This window comes from Pogoniulus pusillus, chromosome 38, assembly GCF_015220805.1.
Source record: "Pogoniulus pusillus isolate bPogPus1 chromosome 38, bPogPus1.pri, whole genome shotgun sequence".
NCBI classification, from domain to species: domain Eukaryota; kingdom Metazoa; phylum Chordata; class Aves; order Piciformes; family Lybiidae; genus Pogoniulus; species Pogoniulus pusillus.
In genome coordinates, this window is record NC_087301.1 from 7,265,695 (window position 1) to 7,284,855 (window position 19,161).

General features: G+C 58.7%; 4 protein-coding genes across 7 annotated transcripts; 3 read left to right on the forward strand and 1 right to left on the reverse strand.

Annotated features, from left to right (window-relative positions):
• Window positions 1-84: 84 nt before the first annotated feature.
• Window positions 85-1,389, forward strand: TTC36 (tetratricopeptide repeat domain 36). Of its 3 annotated transcripts, XM_064173209.1 has the most exons (3): window positions 85-549; window positions 680-868; window positions 942-1,389. In XM_064173209.1, the coding sequence occupies exons 1-3, from the start codon at window positions 432-434 to the stop codon at window positions 1,208-1,210; spliced, it is 576 nt and encodes a 191-aa protein (XP_064029279.1). In that variant the 5' UTR covers window positions 85-431; the 3' UTR covers window positions 1,211-1,389. The 3 variants fall into 3 exon arrangements, with proteins under 3 accessions (XP_064029279.1, XP_064029277.1, XP_064029278.1); XM_064173207.1 differs by having other exon boundaries at window positions 680-1,389; XM_064173208.1 differs by having other exon boundaries at window positions 430-868.
• TMEM25 (transmembrane protein 25) lies at window positions 1,390-3,903 on the forward strand. Of its 2 annotated transcripts, none has more exons than XM_064173204.1 (8): window positions 1,390-1,762; window positions 1,868-1,971; window positions 2,054-2,374; window positions 2,497-2,787; window positions 2,842-3,147; window positions 3,249-3,335; window positions 3,429-3,520; window positions 3,689-3,903. In XM_064173204.1, exons 1-7 carry the CDS (start codon window positions 1,527-1,529, stop codon window positions 3,500-3,502), a joined length of 1,419 nt encoding a protein of 472 aa, XP_064029274.1. In that variant the 5' UTR covers window positions 1,390-1,526; the 3' UTR covers window positions 3,503-3,520; window positions 3,689-3,903. The 2 variants fall into 2 exon arrangements, with proteins under 2 accessions (XP_064029274.1, XP_064029275.1); XM_064173205.1 differs by having other exon boundaries at window positions 1,408-1,762; window positions 2,054-2,338; window positions 2,863-3,147.
• A 225-nt stretch (window positions 3,904-4,128) lies between these two features.
• IFT46 (intraflagellar transport 46) lies at window positions 4,129-8,989 on the reverse strand. The gene is made up of 12 exons (XM_064173097.1): window positions 8,852-8,989; window positions 8,246-8,569; window positions 7,983-8,165; window positions 7,797-7,903; window positions 7,228-7,302; window positions 7,045-7,138; window positions 6,634-6,762; window positions 6,274-6,395; window positions 5,836-5,902; window positions 5,684-5,744; window positions 5,375-5,460; window positions 4,129-4,480 (listed from the first exon to the last, which is right to left on the reverse strand). The coding sequence occupies exons 1-12, from the start codon at window positions 8,987-8,989 to the stop codon at window positions 4,385-4,387; spliced, it is 1,482 nt and encodes a 493-aa protein (XP_064029167.1). The 3' UTR covers window positions 4,129-4,384.
• ARCN1 (archain 1) lies at window positions 8,871-17,235 on the forward strand. The gene is made up of 10 exons (XM_064173370.1): window positions 8,871-8,990; window positions 10,434-10,697; window positions 11,346-11,525; window positions 11,745-11,950; window positions 12,436-12,597; window positions 13,193-13,358; window positions 14,394-14,541; window positions 14,843-14,951; window positions 15,101-15,305; window positions 15,712-17,235. The coding sequence occupies exons 1-10, from the start codon at window positions 8,988-8,990 to the stop codon at window positions 15,799-15,801; spliced, it is 1,533 nt and encodes a 510-aa protein (XP_064029440.1). The 5' UTR covers window positions 8,871-8,987; the 3' UTR covers window positions 15,802-17,235.
• The last annotated feature ends 1,926 nt before the right edge of the window (window positions 17,236-19,161 follow it).

The following is a 19,161-nucleotide window of genomic DNA, read 5'->3' on the forward strand; positions in this document are numbered from 1 at the left end:
AAGAGTCGCTTTGACGCTGCATTTGTTACTGAGATGATTTGATGCGCGCACCCCCCCACCCCCCCACCCCCCCCATGTCTCCGCTTCTGGAACCTCTCGGGGAGATAAGAGCCTCTGAGCGGAGGTGGCTGGTGGGGACGGGAGCCCAGAGCAGCGCAGGGTCGGGGAAATGCCTCACCGGGTGGGTTTGCAGCAGATGCGCACCGGGTTCTGGCTCCTTGCCGTTACCTTGCCTGGGTCACCTTGGGGAGCTGCGGCTGTTCCAGCTGGGCCGCTGCCGGTGGGGCTGGACCGGCGGTGGGACCCGATATGCGGGACGGGATAGGATAGGGATAGGTGAAGCGGTACCGCGGTGTGAACATTAACCTGCCCTAAGCTGCCACCCACCGTGCCCCACGGCCCTGTCACGGAGCCTCGGCACAGAGGGCATCATGGCCACGGCAAACGACAGGGCTGTGCTGCAGACTATCTTCAACCCCAGCACCCCGTTTGGCGACATCCCTGGGCTGGACGAGGAGGGGGAAGACGATGAGGACGCCCAGGGGGACGGTGAGACGGTGCTGGAATCGACAGCGGGGCAGGCAGGGAACAGAGGCTTTGCGGTCCAGAGGCACCCTGGGGCCGGACCCCGGCGCCCAGCCGCTTCCCCGGCCAAAGGCTGCCGTCTGTGCTGCTGCAGGAGACGCCTTCCCAGAGGAGCTACTAGAGCAGGTCCGGGACCTGGAGCTGCAGGGGGTCACCGCCGCCGAGTCGGGGGACGTGAGTACAGCCCTGGAGAGGTTCGGTGAGGCCGTGCGGCTGCTGCCCGAGCGCGCCTCGGGCTACAACAACCGCGCCCAGGCCCTGCGGCTGCGGGGGGACGTAGCAGGTGAGCAGCGCCGGGGCGGCGGGCGGCCCCTCGCGACCCCAGCCCGCCCCAACGCCTCTCTCCCCCCGGCCAGGCGCCCTGAGGGACCTGGACGCCGCCATCCGCCTGAGCAGGGGCCGCGGCCGCGCCGCCTGCCAGAGCTTCGTGCAGCGCGGCCTCATCCACCGGCTGCAGGGCCGCGACGAGGAGGCGCGGCGGGACCTGGAGCAGGCGGCGCGGCTGGGCAGCGCCTTCGCCCGGCGGCAGCTGGTGCTGCTCAACCCCTACTCGGCGCTCTGCAACCAGATGCTCTGCGAGATGCTGGGACGGCTGCGCAATCCCGGCCACACCGGCAGCGGGTGAGGCGGTTACAACGGCGCTCCCGGCGTGGCCCAGCTGGGCACGTCCCGACTGCCGTTTCCAGGATCGAGGATCCCGCTGAGTCCCCGCCGCCTCCTGGCTGACAGCGAGGACAGGAAGTGCGGAAGAGCCGCGCTTCGCCCCAGCTCCGCTCCACCCCAATAAAGCTCCGTGCCCCTGGCGCTTCGGTTCTGCTCGCGGCGTTGCGGATGCTTGTGGGGTGGTCCCCGTGCCATGGGCGGCCTCGGGAGCGTGAGGCTGGGCCGAGCAGGGTGCTGGGCTGAGTAGGGTGCTGAGCACCCTCCACTGCAGAGGGGAGATGAGGGGACTGGAGAGCGTTCATCCCCTGTCCTGGCAGGGTGGTCTCTGGCCACCCTTGCGGCAGCACCGGCGCTGCTGCTGCAGCTCAGGAAAAGCGGCTGCGGGGCTCTGCCGAGAGCGGTGCTCGGAGCCGTGCCGGGTCCGCCCCTGCGCCGCTTGCGCGGCTCCCCGTGAGGAGCCAGGCGCAGAGCCGCAGTGCGGGACAGGCTGGACGCGGCAGGGACGATGCTCCAGGTAAGGCGCAGCTCGGCCGCGTTCCGTGGCTCTGCAGCGCGCCGGGATGCCGGGGAGCCATCGCGGCCGCGGCTTCCGTCCAGGCTCCAGCTGCCTCTCTCCTAGCGCTGAGCGTGGCCGTGTGCTATGGGGCGTCCTGGGAGCTACCCTCGCTCGCCTGCTGCTGCCGGCGCTGCTGCTGCTCGGCCTCCCGGTGCTCTGTTTCGCAGGTGAGACCGCTCTGGGATCCGGCGTGCGGCTCCGGCAGCGAGATGCCGCTGCGGCTCTGACGCACCGCTGGCTCTCTGGCAGGGCTGGGAGAGCTGGGTCCCACCATCGACGGGCAGCGGCTGGCAGTGTGTACGCTGCGGGAGGGGGAGAGCAGCGTTTTCACCTGCCGGGCCCCCAGGCCGGCCTCTGGTGCCGTGCTGGAGTGGTACCTCGACGGCCGGAAGCAGGCGGCGAACTGCCTGGCCACGGGCACTGCCAGCACCCTCACCCTCATTGCCCGCCGCACTGACCGCGAGCTGAACTGCTCCCTGACGGACCTGGCCTCCGGTGAGACCTACAACGCCTCCGTCCTCCTCGACGTGCAGTGTAAGGTCCACAGCACTGGCCCTGCTCTGGCCAGAGGTGCGGGGTGGGCGTGGGGCCGCTGCCTGACCAGCGTCTCATCAGCTCCTGGCCCTGACGAATCTTGTTCCTGGCCATGCTGTTCGCTCCCTCCTACCCATCTCACTGTCTTTGTCACCCAGACAAGCCGGAGATCCTGCGGGCAGACGTCCGCTACCAGAAGGTGGAGGGCGCTGGGCTGCTCCTAGTGCTCTTCGTGCTAGTGCAAGCCAACCCCCCTGCCAGCGTCATTTGGGTGGACCAGGATGGGCACGTGATGGCCAACGCCTCCGAATTCCTCCTCCTGAGCGCCACACACTACCCACGTCTGGCCAACCACTCGCTTCTCGTCCACCTGGGCAGCACAGCTGGCAACTTCTCTGTCAGTGCTGCCAACAGCGTGGGCATTGCCACAGCCTCCCTCTTGCCCCCAGGTAGGTGCTGGGAGGGGCTGGGTGTGGAACAGTTGCCCTGCACAGGGTGCTCAGGCAGGCATGTTGCCTGTACAGGTCTGCTGGACACTCGCGTGGAACTACCCCTCCTGGGCGTTGCTGTCGGAGCAGCTGTGGCCCTGGGTGCCCTGCTCAGCCTGGGCTCCTGTGCTGCCTGCCTTGCATACCGCCGGGCCAAGCCAGTGCCAAGTAAGGGAGGCACAGAGGGGAGCAGCCCACTCAGGCAGTGCTCCTGCTCCGGTGGCTCTGGGCACCTGCCACCCCTGGGCTCACACCTGCCCCGCCAGACCCAGTCACTGCCACCCCACCTGCGCTTCAGTGACTTCACACAGGAGCCCAGAGGTGAGCCCCATAGGTGCCAGTGCAAGGGGACAGGTGGGGCCACAGGTCTTGCTGGGGTGAGGGCCAAATGTCACAGCTCACAACCCCTTCCTTCCCCACAGCTTGCCCTGAAGACACAGGAGCTAGTGCCAGGGGAGAGGAGAGCACTGTACTGGGGCTGCAGAACCCTCTGGTCCTCAGCAAGCTTGGTGAGGGGGCACAAGTGGGCAAGCAGCCCTGAAAACCGTCAGCCTCTATGTCCACCCCAAAAGGCAACAACATCAAACTGCTCTGTCTTGTAGGTTTTATCCAGGTCCCGGTGTCTGGCCGCATCTACAAAGTGCCCAGCACCAGCAGTGATGAAATCTGGCTGTGAGATCTAACCGTGAGCCAGGTACATACCAGCTTCTAAAGCACTGCAGCCAAGGGTGCCAGGGAAGCCATGCTGCATGTCAGGTGCCCACTAGCCCCTGCCTACACATTAAGCTACCTGCTGCAGGTCTTGGTAGCCACAGCGTTGGCCTGGGCATGCTTTTATTTAGCCTGTATGCTTTACCAACAGCCAGCTGCAACCAAAACGTATCAAAGCTGTCTATAGCCAGGTTCTGCCAAGCTGCCAGCACTCTGACTCCTCCTGGCCCGGGACAGGGCCAAGCACCAACCTTGCATCCTGTGTGATCCTCTCTGCCTGTGACAGAGCTGCAGCAGATGGGTGAGCAGCCACCATGGTGAGCTTGGAGACAGCCAATGCAACAGCAATAAAGTTGAGCATCAGCATTGTGCCATGCTGGTTATTTCTGCCAGGCAGCTGCCTCAGAACTCAAGAGCAGGAAAAGGGGCTTAACAACATAGGGCAGAGGAAACTGGAGATCCCTAGGTCACACTTTAGAGCACATCAGGCAGACCTGAGTGTTTGAGCACAGGGTTTATTCCCCCTTGCTCCAGTGCTTGTCTCATACACTCAAGGAACCTCTACCTGGCAGCAGCTATGGCACAGAGAGCTTGTCACTGAGAAAAGCTGGTTTAATGCTGAGCTTCTTGAGAATGAGACAAAAATGGAGCAATTAGGCATCTGCAATAAATGTGGTGAATTAGGCATCTTCTGCAATAAATGTGGTGAGTCAAACAGCTCAGCAGTGTCTGTAAAAACCAGAGGCTGCTGGAGCATGGAGTGCTGCTGCCTGGGCTGCTCTGGTCAAATGCTGATGTCCAGCAGCAGCAGCCACTGATCCAGGCAATGAAGGTTTAACATGATGCTTCAGGTACAGCTTAACACCTCGGGGTCTGCTGCTCGTGAAGGTGGGTCGGATGGTGAGCTCCTGCCCTTCTTCCCACCAGCCAGGGGCTTGAAATGCTGCAGGGGGAGGAACAGGTTTCTGTAAAGTGGCACAGCCAGCAGATGTAAAGGGGATTCTGCCATTCTGCTCTGCTGAGACCTCAGCTGCAGGGCCATGTCCAGCTCTGGGAGCTCCAACACAAGCAGAACATGGACCTCTGGAGAGGGTCTAGAGGAGGCCATAAAGATGATCAGAGGAATTGAGAACCTCTGGTATGGGGACAGGCTGAGGGAATTGGGGTTGTTCACCCCAGATAAGGTTCCAAGAAGCCCTTAGAGCTGAATTCCAACATCTGAGGGGGCCTACAGAAAAGCTGAGGGGCTGTTTAGAAGGGTCTGTGAGGGCCTGTGGGGATAGGATGAGGGACAATGGTTTGAAACTAGAGCAGAGGAGATTTGGATTGGACATCAGGTAAAGTTCTGCACAATGAGGGTGGTGAGACAGTGAAAGAGGTTCCCCAGAGATGTAGCTGAGGCCCCATTCCTGGAAACATCAAGACTTGATGTGGTCCTGGGCAGCCTGATCTAGTTAGAGGTGCCCCTGCTGACTGCATCAGGGTTGCACAGGATGACTTTTAAGGGTCCCTTCCAATCTAATGCAATCTATGAACCTGTGAATTGGAGGTCACATGAGCCTTTTCTACTCTGCACAAGCTGTGTGCCCTGACTGTGGGGGAAGGCAATTCTGGGCTTATGTGAGTGTTAAACAACACAGCATCCCAGCCTCGCAGCACATCAGAGGCTTCTTGGATGATGTAGAAGTAGCAGGGAAAAGAGTGGCTTATAAAATGCCTTTGGATCCCTCCACCCTGGCCTCCCAGCCCTCTGCAAACACCTGCAGCCCCGCAGAGCCAAGGCCAAGGGGAGCAGCTCTGCAGTGCTTCCTGCCAGGTGCCAAACCAAGATGAGTACCTGTGAGTTCTTGAACTCTGAGTAGAGGGAGAAGAGGACATGCAGGGGCTGGAGTCGACTCTTGTAGACAGGGATGTCCAGAAGGGCTGCAAGAGCAGAAGCGCATGAGGGCTGCAAGCAAAGGCTGAGCACCCAACCGCTCGTGAGCCCCCAGGCATTAGCTCATCACAGGCGATGGTGCAAGAGCCTGTTTCCTACTGAAGGCAGCAGAGAACAGGGCTGAGCCTGCAGCCAGAGCTCTCTCGACTCGAGTGATGCTGTGCCAGGACAGCCGCGTGCCTGCGCCCCCAGCGTGGCCTCCCTGCTTACCGCAGATCATGTCGATGTACTCGGCCAGCTCACAGCTCATCTCTGCTGTCGGGAGGCCCACCTGGAACAGACAGCAGTGGCATCAAGTGCAGCAGGGAAGGTGGTTTCCAGCCCACCTGCTGAACCAGCTACTCGTCGAGTGCACAACAAACCTTTCCCAAGAGCTCCTCAAACTCTGGTGACCACTCCTGCATCAAGGTCTCAATGTCAGGCATTGGCCTGCCAGGGCAGAAGAGAACACAAAACCAGAATGGGTTCCTCTTGTCAGGCTGCTGTTCTACCAGCTGCAAGCAGGCAGCACCTCCACTGCAGGGCAGTGGAGACTGTTCTACTTATCAAAGAAGTCTGAGAATGCAAAGCTGCAAGTTCTGAGTGCTACCTATCAGCCTGATCCAAGCTACGGAGGGAGAAAGAAGTGCAGAGAGGGAGACAGAGTGTCCTGCACATGCACATCATGGATGACCCTGAGAATCCATGTCTGCTCTTGGAGATATCTTGATGGTTTTACTCCTAGACTTTGCTGACAGCCTCCTGCTGACCTGAGCTCAGGCTGTAGAGCTGTGTGAAGGAGAGCTGCCACAGTGGCTCACCTGGTATAGTGGACTGTGGCAGGAGGTTTGCAACGGTGCAGCTCACTGATACTCTCAATCCAGCCCTCAATGGCTTTGGGGTTCTTCTCTGCATTTTCCAAACTCTTCACTTTGATCTGCTGCTGAAAACAGATACACAGACCTGGAAGTGTTTTGTGGTTTGGGAGGGTTCTGGCCAACACCACGTTTGCTCCCCACTAACCACCCAGCACTACACCAACTGATTTCTGCAGCCAGAAGAGTGGCTGGCAAACAAAACACCAACAGCCTTTGACGCCAAAGGGAACAAAGCTCCACCAGGCGACTCCAGCTTTGCTTCAGCCAGCTGCAGCCAGCATGACCTCCCCAGCCCTGACTCACAGTGATGTTGTGCTGCTTGGAGTTCTCTGTCAGCCAAAGAGAGAGCACCGTGGGATCTGACTGCTTGGTCGAAGGCTCATCCAACACCAGCAGGCCGAGGTTATCTGGCTTGCCATCGGGACGGGGAACCTGCAGAGGCACAGACTCAGATGTCTGTGGGAGCCCCAGGCAGGGGATGTTGGGGCTGCCTTATGGGGGCTCCTTGTAGTGTAAAAATCCCCCGCTGAGAACAGGCATGCTCTCGAATTGAGTTGTTAGTAGAAGGTGTGGGAGAAGGGGGAGCACAGCCCTCACTCCAAACTCCACATGCACTTCCAGAGAGGTGGCTGCCTGGCTGCCTCTTGTGCCAATGCCTCGCTCTGTTTCAGCTCCCTCGGCAGCAATGCGTAGAGGGACCTGAAGCAACTGTACCTTTAGGAATGCATCAATGTCCCCAACAGCAGGAATAAGGTCTGGAATAAAAGGCTGCAGTTTGTGTTCAATTTCTGTTGCCTTGGGAGTGTACCTGGAAAAGAAAGTGAGCTTGGTGTCAAATTTGCCACAATCATTGTCACAGAGGAGAGCCAACAGTGGGGTAAACCTCCTTCCACTCACCTTTTGATGTACTCAAACAGCTCTTTGATTTCAGAGGACACTGGCAGGTAGCCATAATCTGCCAGATTCAAATCACTAAAGAAGGGAGAAACACAGGCAAAGATTAACGTGTGGTAGGCTCTGTACGAACTGAAGCTGAGCCAGAACATCCCAAAGGCAGCCAAAGTGACAGGGAGTGAAGTTCTGTCTTAAAAAGACTCCTTGCACAGCAAAACCACTACTGGGCCACATCTTGCTTTAGGCCTCCCAGTAAAAAAACCCAAACGCACACAGCTGCCTGTGCTCAGAAAGATTTGTGCAGGGTGTCAGGAGAGCCCTGCACAAGGGCAGGCATCAGGACAGCAGCCTGGGGTTACTAATGGGTTTGAAAGTGTTGGAGAAAGAGGAGGATCATTAGGAGCTGAGTGATGTGTTTGAGATGTCCCTTCTGGGGCATCCACTGCCTGCCAGGGCTGACGCTGAGCCGGGAGGCTGGCGGACACCTTCGGTCACCAGCGCGGCCGAGAGGGCCTCATACGGCACCTGCCCGGCACCGGACCCCGGCTCCTCCGGCCGGCAGCGCCACTCACCCCTCCAGCGCAGCCCCGTGCTCATCCGAGTCGTCTTCCGAGTCGCTCTCGGAAGAATCCTCCTCCGAGTCGTCGTCGCTGAGGGCAGCGGAGGCGACCGCCTCCTCCTAGGGGAGAGGGACTGGAACTCACCACCGGCCATCTCCCGGCTGGGGTCGCCCCTCCTAGCGCTGGCACCGCGCCTACCTTGCCGCCGCTGCCCTCCTCGTCTGTGCTGCGATCGGCCGCGTTGCCGCCCGCCGCGGGCAGTCCCGGCCGGTGGAATCCCCGGGGGCGGGCCCCGGCTGGCCTCCCCGCCGTGCCGCCCGCCTCTTCGGCCTCCAGCAGCTCCAGGGTCTCGTCGTACGGACGGTTCTCGACCAGACGAGTCTAGGCGGAGGAGCGTGGTGAGCCACCGGTGAGCCACCGGTGAGGCACCGGCGCTGCCCGACCCTGCCCGGCCCACTCACCTCCGGCGCCCGCCGTCCCGCTGTCGCCATGGCGACGCGCCCGCCGCCGGTTGGCTGGAGCGGCGCTGCCTCCGCGGCGCTGTCTCCGGTTGGCTGGGGCGGCGCTGTCTCCGGTTGGCTGGGGCGGCGCTGTCTCCGGTTGGCTGGAGCGGCGCTGTCTCCGCGGCGCTGTCTCCGGTTGGCTGGGGCGGCGCTGTCTCCGCGGCGCTGTCTCCGGTTGGCTGGAGCGGCGCTGCCTCCGGTTGGCTGGAGCGGCGCTGTCTCCGCGGCGCTGTCTCCGCGGCGCTGCCTCCGGTTAGCTGGAGCGGCGCTGTCTCCGGTTGGCTGGAGCGGCGCTGTCTCCGGTTAGCTGGAGCGGAGCTGTCTCCGGTTGGCTGGAGCGGCGCTGCCTCCGGTTGGCTGGAGCGGCGCTGTCTCCGCGGCGCTGTCTCCGCGGCGCTGCCTCCGGTTAGCTGGAGCGGAGCTGTCTCCGCGGCGCTGCCTCCGGTTGGCTGGAGCGGCGCTGTCTCCGGTTGGCTGGAGCGGCGCTGTCTCCGGTTAGCTGGAGCGGAGCTGTTTCCGCGGCGCCCCCTGGCGGCAGGCGGCCGAAGCGCGGTGGGACCAGACCCGCCCCGCGCGCCGTGCGTGACGGCGCTTCCGGCTGGGGACGTGGCTCGGCGCCGCCATCTTGCGGGGCTGCTGGCGGTGCGCGGTGCGCGGAGGCAGGCAGGGAGCGAGCGCGGAGCTCTGCGCTGCCGCCGCCATGGTAAGGCTCTGCCCTCGGGCTGCTGCTCGCCGCGGTGGGGTCTGGGGGAGCGTCGTGGGACTCCTGGCCCCTCCTGCCCTCGTCCGTAGGCTCACGACCGGCCAGGCCCGGAACAGGCCGGGACCGAAGCCGGAGCCCCGCGGCCTGGCGGGGCAGCGCAGAGCAGCGGATCGTGGCAGGTCCTTCTGCCGCCCTGGCAGTCGGGATCGAGGTCGGCGGTCTCGGGGACCGGCGGGGGCGCAGGGCCGGCTATGCCCGAGGCGAGCAGGACCGCTGACCGCGGAGCGACGCTTACAAAGCCGCGGTGCCTCCTCGGCGAGGGGCCGCAGCCTTTGGCGCTCTGCATTAAACTGTAAAGGTCGTCTCGGTAACGGCAGGGCTGTCCCCGGGAGTGCAGGGTGCGGCTGGCGCAGGCGATGTCCGCCTGCTGCCGTGTCGGGGCTGAGTGCAGCACTCGGAGCTCCGTCAGAGTTAGCCCTGCTCCTCCTTGCCTATCCACGGGGGTGTTTGACGGTAGCTGGCGCAGTGTTCCCGTACAGAACAGACTGCTGTGTGCTCGCGGTGCAGCGGGGTCCTTGCTGCCTCCTGCTTCTTCTTGAATAGTTTTGGGGAGTACTTAGAGAAAGCTTATTCCTGACGTGGAAGTACTTCAGGAGATAGTTGTCCCCAAACTGTCAAGTCGCAAGGCCCTTCGGACAGCCCAGAAGGAGCCTCGCACTCCTACCAGGGCACAGTCTACCTGGAGCAGAAGTGGGAAGTGAAATCTGTGAGTTTCTGGTGCTTGCCTGTTAGTAGCAACAGTTGAGGGTTTAAAAGAGTTCCAAAACAGACTCATCCTGATGAAGCTGAGAAGCTGATTTACGAGAGAAGTGCGACGAGGAAGTCTCAGTAGTCTGAGAGAATGAGAAAACGTAGACAGGCAGTTGCCTTGCTGCCTTTTTATTGCTGGTGTGATAACGTCTGTGAAACCCCTGGGAGAGTCATCTATGGGTTGTAATTAATATAACTGCCAATGTTTTATTAACCTGTCTGTACTGTAAACGTGGTGTTGTGAAGAAATGTCACTTCTTAAAACACCTTCCTATGTAGCTGTAAGTTTGGACCAGGCTGACAGAAAGCTCAACCGAAGCACTTAAGTTGTTCCAGTGCTGTGGGTGAAGGAACAACCTGATCCAGAGCAGGGAGAGCTCTCCTTCAGGACACTGCTGCAACAGAGCAGACTGGAGAAAGGGAAAAGCAGAGGTGGCTTTGCTGTAGGCACAATTCAGCTCCTGGTGCTGGGCACAGAGAAGGGTTTTAGGTGGTGTTTAAGGAAAATGAGCTGGTGGCGTGGCATGGCATGGGTAAGCATGGTCAGAAGCGATGGGCCCGAGCGGTGCTGCGCCGGTCCGCCGAGGCTGTGCCGGGCTGGAGATTGGCTCAGCAGCGTCCCCCCCTCCGCAGGTGCTGTTGGCAGCAGCTGTCTGCACAAAGGCAGGGAAGGCCATTGTCTCCCGGCAGTTCGTGGAGATGACACGGACCCGCATCGAGGGGCTGCTGGCAGCCTTCCCAAAGCTGATGAACACGGGGAAGCAGCACACCTTCGTGGAGACCGAGAGCGTGCGCTACGTCTATCAGCCCATGGAGAAGCTCTACATGGTGCTCATAACCACCAAGAACAGCAACATTCTGGAAGACCTGGAAACACTCCGACTCTTCTCCCGAGTGGTAAGGACCTGCCCTTAACATAGAGTTTATATGTGCAGCCTGGCTGTAAGGCAGCCTCGTGGTGAGCTGGGACTGGGGTGCTTTCTGCCTCTACCTGGAAACCTGATTGTCCAGAACCTCTTCCTGGCGTAGAAGAGCCTCTGAGGCCTGAGTGATGTTTCTGAATTGCACATGAAACCCTCAGTTAGGTTTCAGTAAGGCTGAAGGGATGATGCCATGCAGTTAGCATTAAGTGTTCTCTGTGCCATTAGGACAGCGGCCGCGTTCCTTCTCCAGGCACTTCAGCCCCTGGCTGTTGGAGGTGCAGCGCTGCCTGTGCCTGCTTTTGGAGCAGCCTGCATTTGTGCAGCTGTCTTCATCCAGGCACAGAGTCCTCAGGAAATCCACTGGCCCCAGTGTGTTTAGACTCCTCCGGGCTGATGTTGCAATTAAACTAAGAGATTGTATAAATATTTTAGTGTGGAAAAACTAACGAGGGTAAAACTTCATCTTTTTGTTTGTCGATGACATCTAGTTGTGAGGAGAAGCTTAGTGGAATCTGGTCTGGTGGAAGGTCTAGCACAGCCGTGGAGCCCAGGGGCAGGGGAAAGAAAATGTTTGCAGGGTGTCATCTGCAGCTACTCCTTCAAAATGTTTTCCTCTGATTAGATCCCCGAGTACTGTCGAGCTCTGGAGGAGAACGAGATCTCTGAGCACTGCTTTGACCTGATTTTTGCCTTTGATGAAATTGTGGCCCTGGGCTACCGTGAGAATGTGAACCTGGCCCAGATCCGGACCTTCACCGAGATGGAATCACATGATGAGAAGGTCTTCCGAGCAGTCCGGGAGGTGAGTGGGGACAGCTGCCAGCCTGCTGTGCTGGGAAACACAGCTCTTGGTGTGCAGAGGGGTTACTCCTGTGACAGCAGTCATGAAATGGTTGTGGTTTTCTCCACATTGAAACCTCTAACCTCGTTTCCTCCCTCTGCAAAGTCTTTATGGGCAAAGGCACTGAGGTGCTGGTGCTGGGACTGCAAAGCTCTGGCGGCTTCTTGTCCTTCCCTCTAGACTCAGGAACGCGAAGCGAAAGCTGAGATGCGCCGCAAAGCAAAGGAGCTGCAGCAGGCCAGGAGGGACGCCGAGAGACAGGGCAAGAAGGCACCCGGGTTTGGTGGCTTTGGCAGCTCAGCCATGTCAGGGGGCACAACAGCAGCAATGATTGCAGAGACCATTATTGAAACAGACAAGCCCAAGGTGGCACCAGCACCAGCCAGGTAGGTGCACAGCATGGGGCAAGCGCTCCCTGGAGCCAGCCGTGGCTGAAGTGAAGGCTGTGGCACATGGGTCCTTTGCGTAGCCTTGCTCTTGAGATCCTGCAGGGGCTGATGGGTCTCTGCACCTCCAAGCCCTTAAATGCAGCTGTTTGTAGGTCAGTACGTGCTGTGTCTCCTTGAGACCTCCCTTTAATTATCAAGCAGCACTTGGGCTGTGTAGCACAGCAGCGTGCTGTCATCTTTCTGGATTCCGATGAGCAGAAGGCTTCTTGTTTTGTGTGAAAAAGAGGTCCCAGCTACTTGGAATAGACAGATAGGATCCAGATCTACATTAAAACCTGGCAGCCTGCACAGGGCATTGAGTTTAAGTGTTGTCTCCCCAAAATGGGACTGTGGAGGGAATGCTGTGTTGCTGGGATGGTGAGATGCCTGAGGAAAGGAGCAGTCTGATGTCCTGAGCTGACCTGGAGATACTTTTTATTCAGGCCTTCAGGTCCAAGTAAAGCCTTGAAACTTGGTGCCAAGGGGAAGGAGGTGGACAATTTCGTGGACAAGCTGAAATCGGAAGGAGAGAACATCATGACCTCTGTGGGCAAGCGCTCTATAGAAGCAGCCAAAGTTCTTGCTCCTCCTGTCAACACAGAGAGGTAGGTTTGGAAGAGGTCTCCTCACAGCTCTCCCTACAATGCTCATGTGGCTTCATGAGCTGGCTTCTTTTTTTGTTCTCGGAAGAGGCTTTTTCCTGTGTGCTTGCTTGGCCTGTTCATTTCAAAAGATGCTGGGCAAAATGTTGGGAAGCACAGCAGCAAAAAGGCAGACAGGTGGTTTGATGAGGAATTTTCTTAAAGGGATGGATAGGCTGAAGTTAGGGATTTTCCTGAACCTTTTCTCCTTAAAGCAGCAGCTGCTTTTTCTGTTGCCCAGACACAGAAGGGTGCCTGCCTTGCTGCAGCCTCAGACAGAGGCCTTCACAGTATGCTTTCCGTGCAGCAGTGCTGCACAGCAGAGGGGTGCTGGATGAGCAGCCTGTCCCAGTCTTTTGTCAGTGCTGTTTGTCTGGGTGCCATTTGGCACAGACTCAACTCTCCAGAGCACCCCAGGTTCACCTGTCAGAACCTCTGCTGTGCCACCCTTGCTGTTTCCCTGGTTGTCACCCTCTGCCTCGTCGCGCTCCTCTCTCATCCTGCCCCTTAGATGCTCAGCACAGGACTTGAAGTTGCTGTTTGCTTTCTGTCTGTCTAGCGTGCACATGAAAATAGAGGAGAAAATTTCCTTGACCTGTGGCCGTGACGGAGGGCTGCAGAACATGGAGCTGCATGGCATGATCATGCTGCACATCTCCGACGAGAAATTCGCACGGATTCGCCTGCACGTGGAGAACGACGACAAGAGGGGAGTGCAGCTGCAGGTACAGCCTGCTCGGTGCCCTGCACTGTCATGTTGGCACTCTGGGGTGAAATGTTAGGAGTCCCTGGGCATGCTGCTGTGCCGTGTTCTGGTCTAAGCCTCCCCAGCAAAGAGGAGCAGTGCTCAGTGTAAACGTGGGGCCAGCTCATGCTGCAGAGACTGAAGTTCACTTGAGAAGTGCAGCCCTGCGCAGGTCTCCTCCTGCCCTAGCAGCCTTATCTGTCCTACAGCACTGTGGCCTGCTGTACTGTCAGCTCACCTGGACTTTGCAGCAGCTGGGCGTGTTGCTGCTGCTTGTTTGTCTGCTGGAAGCTGTGGCTGTAGTGGGTGTTGGAGTGAACTTGCTGTGCCTGTGAGGGGTTAATTTATTATCTAGGGAGCTGTTGCTTCTTGAGGCCCACTGTGTCTGAGACCACTGCTAGGGCCCTTGGCTGCAGTCAGTGATGGCAGCTTCAGAGGTTCTTAAGAGATTCATCTTTCCCTTTCTCCTTCTGCTGTGTGATCTCACTGATCACTTGAAGGCTGTGCTGTTTTGATACTTCCTTTCCTCCCTCCTCCTCCTCACCAAGAGCTTGTCTACACATAGCCAGTTGCAGGGCTGTGTATGCAGCTGGAGGTTCCTTATCAGTGCATCTCACAAGCGAGTTCCCAACTGCTCTCACGTGTGCAGCTTCAGGGGCAGAGCAGACAAACCCAGTGCTGACTGCTTTCTAGAGTAATTTGAACATGGGCTTGCAGTAGTCCTCTACTTCTGCAAAGCTACTCAAGCTGCTGTTGTGAGAGAAACTTCAAACTGAGTTTGGCTGTTGTGGTGTATGTGTGTTGTGCTTTCAGGGTGTTTTTTCCTTCAGTGTTAGGTTGTTTTTTCTCTGCAGAGAGATGTCTGTTGTGGGTCTTCAGGGTGATCTTTGGGATTTTAAGACTCATTGGGGAAAATACTCCAGGAAGTGCTGGCTGACCTTGTGGGAGTCCACACTGCCTATGCACAACTCCTTCAGGTTCAGAGTCACATCCTGGGCATGTGTTCTCCTTCCAGACTCACCCAAACGTGGACAAGAAGCTCTTCACCGCAGAGTCGCAGATTGGTTTGAAGAACCCAGAGAAGTCATTCCCCATCAACAGCGACGTGGGCGTGCTGAAGTGGAGGCTGCAGACCACAGAGGAGTCCTTCATCCCATTGACAAGTGAGTGTGCTCCTGCCTCTGGGGTCTCCTGTGGCACAGGCTGGTGTGTGTCTGCTGCTGGATTGTGTCTGGCCTTATGCTGGCCTCATGCCAGCCTCTGGAGTGTGGCAGCCCAGGGGATGTTGGGGATGCTGTGTGTCTTCCCTTGGATAGTGCCTGCTGCTCTCAGTAGCCTCCAGTTTCTGTAATGCTCTTGGAGAAAATGAAAAGCTTGTCTTGGAGCGAGGCTGTTTGCCTCCTCTGAAAGCCTGCGCTCTGCAGAAGGCAGGTGTGGCTCAGCACCATGTTTCTGTGCCCTCAGTTAACTGCTGGCCCTCAGAAAGCGGCAACAGCTGTGACGTTAACATTGAATATGAGTTGCAAGAGGAGAGCCTGGAGCTGAATGATGTCATCATCACCATCCCCTTGCCGTAAGTACCACTCCTTGACCGGGCAGCACTGACCTCTGCTGTCCTGGGTCTTGCTGGCTCCACTACCTGGTGGCCAGGCTATCCACGTGCAACAGCAGCCCTTGGCACTGTGCAGGTGAGTTCAGAGGACCTTTTGCTGCCCACTATAGGTCTGGCGTCGGTGCCCCAGTGATTGGGGAGATTGATGGCGAGTATCGCCACGACAGCCGTCGAAACCTCCTTGAGTGGTGCCTGCCAGTGATAGATGCCAAAACCAAGAGTGGCAGCCTGGAGTTCAGCATAGCAGGGCAGCCCAACGACTTCTTCCCAGTGCACGTCTCCTTTGTCTCCAAAAAGAACTATTGCAACATACAGGTATGGCTGCTGCTGCTCTCAGGCTGGCTAATGAAGGCCATGCTGCAGCATGGGGGCCTGCTGGCTGTAGCCAGGAGCTGGATCCAAGAGTGTCAGCAAGCAGCACCAGCAGCCTCTGCTGCCCAGAGCTTGCCTGTGGTTTTGGTTGTTCCTTCTGGCGTCCAAGTAATTCCCCTTGGAGTTTAAGGAATTCATTAGTGCATTCTAAGCCAAAATCTCCTCTGCGTGGGGATGTCTGTCTGCTCTGGCTGCTAGCAGCTGCCACTTCACTTACAGCACAGAAAATCCTTGCCCTGTTTCCAGGGAACCAATCTTTCCTTCAGAGCTGACTCCCTCCCAGTAACTGTCGGCACCATGGTGAGGGAGCAGCATGCTGCTGAGCTAACTCTGCCTCTTGTCCCCGCAGGTTTCCAAAGTGACCCAGGTAGACGGGAACAGCCCTGTGAGGTTTTCTACCGAAACCACCTTCCTGGTGGACAAGTATGAAATCCTGTAACGCCAGCTGTGGGGGAGTGCAAAGGAGGAAATTTTTAAATTTAAAAAAAAATAGAGGCTGAAGTTTATTCTGAATGTTGGGAACGCCACAGCCCTCCTTCTGCTGAGAGCCGTGTCTCCGCCACCCGCAGCGGTCCTGGGTCACAGACATTTTTGGCAGAAAACTGAGGTGCTCATGGGGGGAAAGACTACAAACTTCTTCGACAGATCTCTACTGGCCAGCAGAAGGGCAAGGTCTCCGCTGAGAACCTGGCTTTGACACGTCCCCTTCTCCCATGAAGATGCCCGGAGCTCCGTTCCAGCGCCTCCCAGACATTGTTTTCCTCGCTTCTGAAGCATCACTGTGCTGCTCCCTCCTTGGTGCTGCGGTTCTGACTTCTCAGCGCTCGTTTCCATTGGTCGCAGGGGTTAACACAGGGGAGGCACTTGCTTCTCTGCACCCTTCTGTCTGATGGAAACAGAGCAAGTTGGCCTTGGTGTTTGAGGTGGGAGGGGAATTGGGGGAAGACAGACCCTGACTTTCAGTCTGCTTGCCCAGCACTATTACTGCTGTTCCTCTGCAGTGTCTGTGTGGAGAGACTTGGGGTGCTCCAGCTCCTGACTGTCCCTGCATGAGCTCACTGTCTGCTGCTGTGGTGGCTCTTGGGCCAGGGTCTGGAGGCAGTTCAACTGGGTTAGAACCAGCTACATGTCAGATTTGGGGTCCTTGTGGTGTCTGGGGAGGTTGAAGCCCTTGCCATGGAGACTCAGCTGCTCGGCTTCCATGTCAGGACCTGGCCCAAACTGGTGTTTCTTAGTGGATGTGAGTGGAGGAGGAGATGCTGATGTCATGAAATTGGGAGTTGATCTTGATCTAAGTGTGAGCAGCACTCCGGTGCTGTCCTAGAGTCTCTCCTCCTGCTGCCTCACAAGCACCATTTGCTTCATCTCACAGACCTGTGCTCCCCTGTAGGTTCATCTCACCCTGTGATTATTCTGGCTTTTCACGGGCCACCAGTGAGGGCTGTGGGGAGCTACCATGGGCTCTGAGCACACAGCTCGGGAACAAGTGTCCTAAAAGGTCCCCGGGAGCAGCTCTGCAGGGCTGGTTTCTCCTGGTTCCCCTGCCAAAGAAGTTTGCAGTCTGTCAGCAGCACCCAGGAGGAAATCACACCGAAGCTCCGTGTCCCAGAGAGCGATTCCCGTCCCTACCGCAGTAGGCAATGACGATCCCTTTGCTCGGTCGCGTGTGAGAGCTGCTTGTCTGTATGATTTTTAAATGGATTCGAGGTTAGTAGGAATATCCATGGAGCTTTTTTTGTTCCTTGAATTGTTGAGGGCGATACTTAAAGCGAGCTCCCCCTTTTTGTAACCCTGCCCGGTAGGGAATAGAGCACATTCCAGTGTACGCGGAGAAAACCCGAAACTGTAATCGAATAAAAGTATTGTCAAAGGAGCTGCTGCGGGTCCTGGGGTCCTTCCGGAGCGAGGCCGGGGCGAGGCAGCGCTGTCCCCCGCCCCTCAGCACCGCGGGGCGGGACGGGGCCGGCACCGGGGCGGGGCGGGGGCGCGGCCACTGGCAGACGCCGAGTAGCGGCACCGAAGCCGGGACTGCTGGAGAGACAGAACCGAGGTGAGCAGCAGCGGAGACCGGGAGGGGACATCTAGCACTGGACAGGACTGGGAGGAGTGTCGAATGGTGGGACCCCTACGCGTGGGATCCATTCCCCGGGGGCTCCTGCCTGTCGGGGGCTGCTGGGGCCGGAGGTGTCCTGTTCGCCGGGACCTCCCTAGCGGAAAGCCCCTGGGAACAGCTTTAGGATGGGGAAGGGGCTCCGCTGCCTTTGCCCGTGGTGGGGATCCCGGCCCAGGGAGCTCCCAGGGAGGGGTGCACTAAGGAACTGCAGGCGAACTCTCTTCAGCTGTGAAAATTTTCCTTGCACAAGGCTTCGGGCGTGCGTGGGCGGCCAGAAGCGAGAGCCGAGGGTCCAGGTCCATAGTGGGTTTGTTGGCGTGGGAGACCCCAGAGGAGCTGGCCCCGCTTGGGATGAGGCTCTCTCGACTCCAATTCCGGTTGCAGCTCCCGGGCGGCTGCGCGGGGAGGCTCCGCTTGTCCCCAGAGTGCCCCTGCTGTCCTCGACGCCTCTGGGGGAGCCTGGGAACTGGACTGGCCTGGCCGGACCCTGCTCCGCGCCGGGACCTTGTTTACTCCAGCTTCCTGACACGCTCTCACCGCGGCCCCTTCAGCCGCTGCCAGAAGACCCGAGGAATTTGGCAGCCCCGGGAGGTATCCAGCTGCTGTGCCGAAGGGCCGGCCATACTCTGGGCCCTCTGGCTGCCCTGCGAGCCCCCAGCTCTCTTCGGGCACCAGACAGGGGCTGCAGCAGGGCAGATCCCCCAGCGAAGCACCACAGGCAGCACAGACAGAGACCGGGCAGCAGCAGGATAGTGTTGCCCAGGTCTGAGGAGGGCAAGGTGCCACACAGGGTGATGGAGCTGCAGGTTTGCATGACAACCTGAGAACAGCCAGATACTAGAAAGAAGAGAGCAGTGTCTGGTTTTGGAGAGATGAGGTTTGTCCCTGTCCCACAGGGACTGGGTGATGTGTTCATGCCAGGGATTAGATCCAAGACCCACTAGACCCATCCTGTCCTGTGCTCCCTGAGCTGTCATTAGCAAGAGCCATGGATGCTCCCTGCTGGGCTGAGCAGAGCAGCTGGCCTGCGGATGAGAGCCCATTGTTTGGTGCAAGAGGGCCTTGAGAGATAAGTTCCCATCATGCAGTGTCAGAAGGTGCAATGGTGGTGCTGGCCCTGCCCGTGCTGTGGTGGGTAGAGGAACACGCTTGGTGTTTGAGCTCTGACAGCACTTGGGGCCACGTATGGCATCATCAGCCCTCAGAGGTGGCTCATCTCAGAGTGTCAGGCTCAGGGAAGCTGGTCTCTCTGCCCTCCCCGGCCCAAGCACGTGGTGGGCAGCCTTCAGCCCGCAGAGAGCCTGAGATGCGATGCCGGCAGGGCTGCAGCCTTATCCAGAATGCAGCTGTGCCACGACAGTGTCGGGAGCGCTTCCCGGGAGCGCTGAGATCAGTGGGTGTGGCCGGGATTCCTTGGCTCCCGCTGGAGCTGTCTGGCAGCTGATTGATGGTGATGTTATGGCCAAGAGCGTTGTGTTGTCACAGCAACCGTGGTGCAGCTCCCACCAGCCCCTGCCTAGGTGGGATGGATCCGGCTGGGTTCTCTCTGCTCACTGTGGAGTGCGGGCAGTAGAGTGGGAGGAAGGTCCTCGCTCTCCTCTGGTGTTGTGCCAGAGATGGCCCTTCCCAGCTGCTGGTGGACGGGCCAGTTGTTTACTGGGGTGGAGGCTGTGGGAAGGGGTAAGC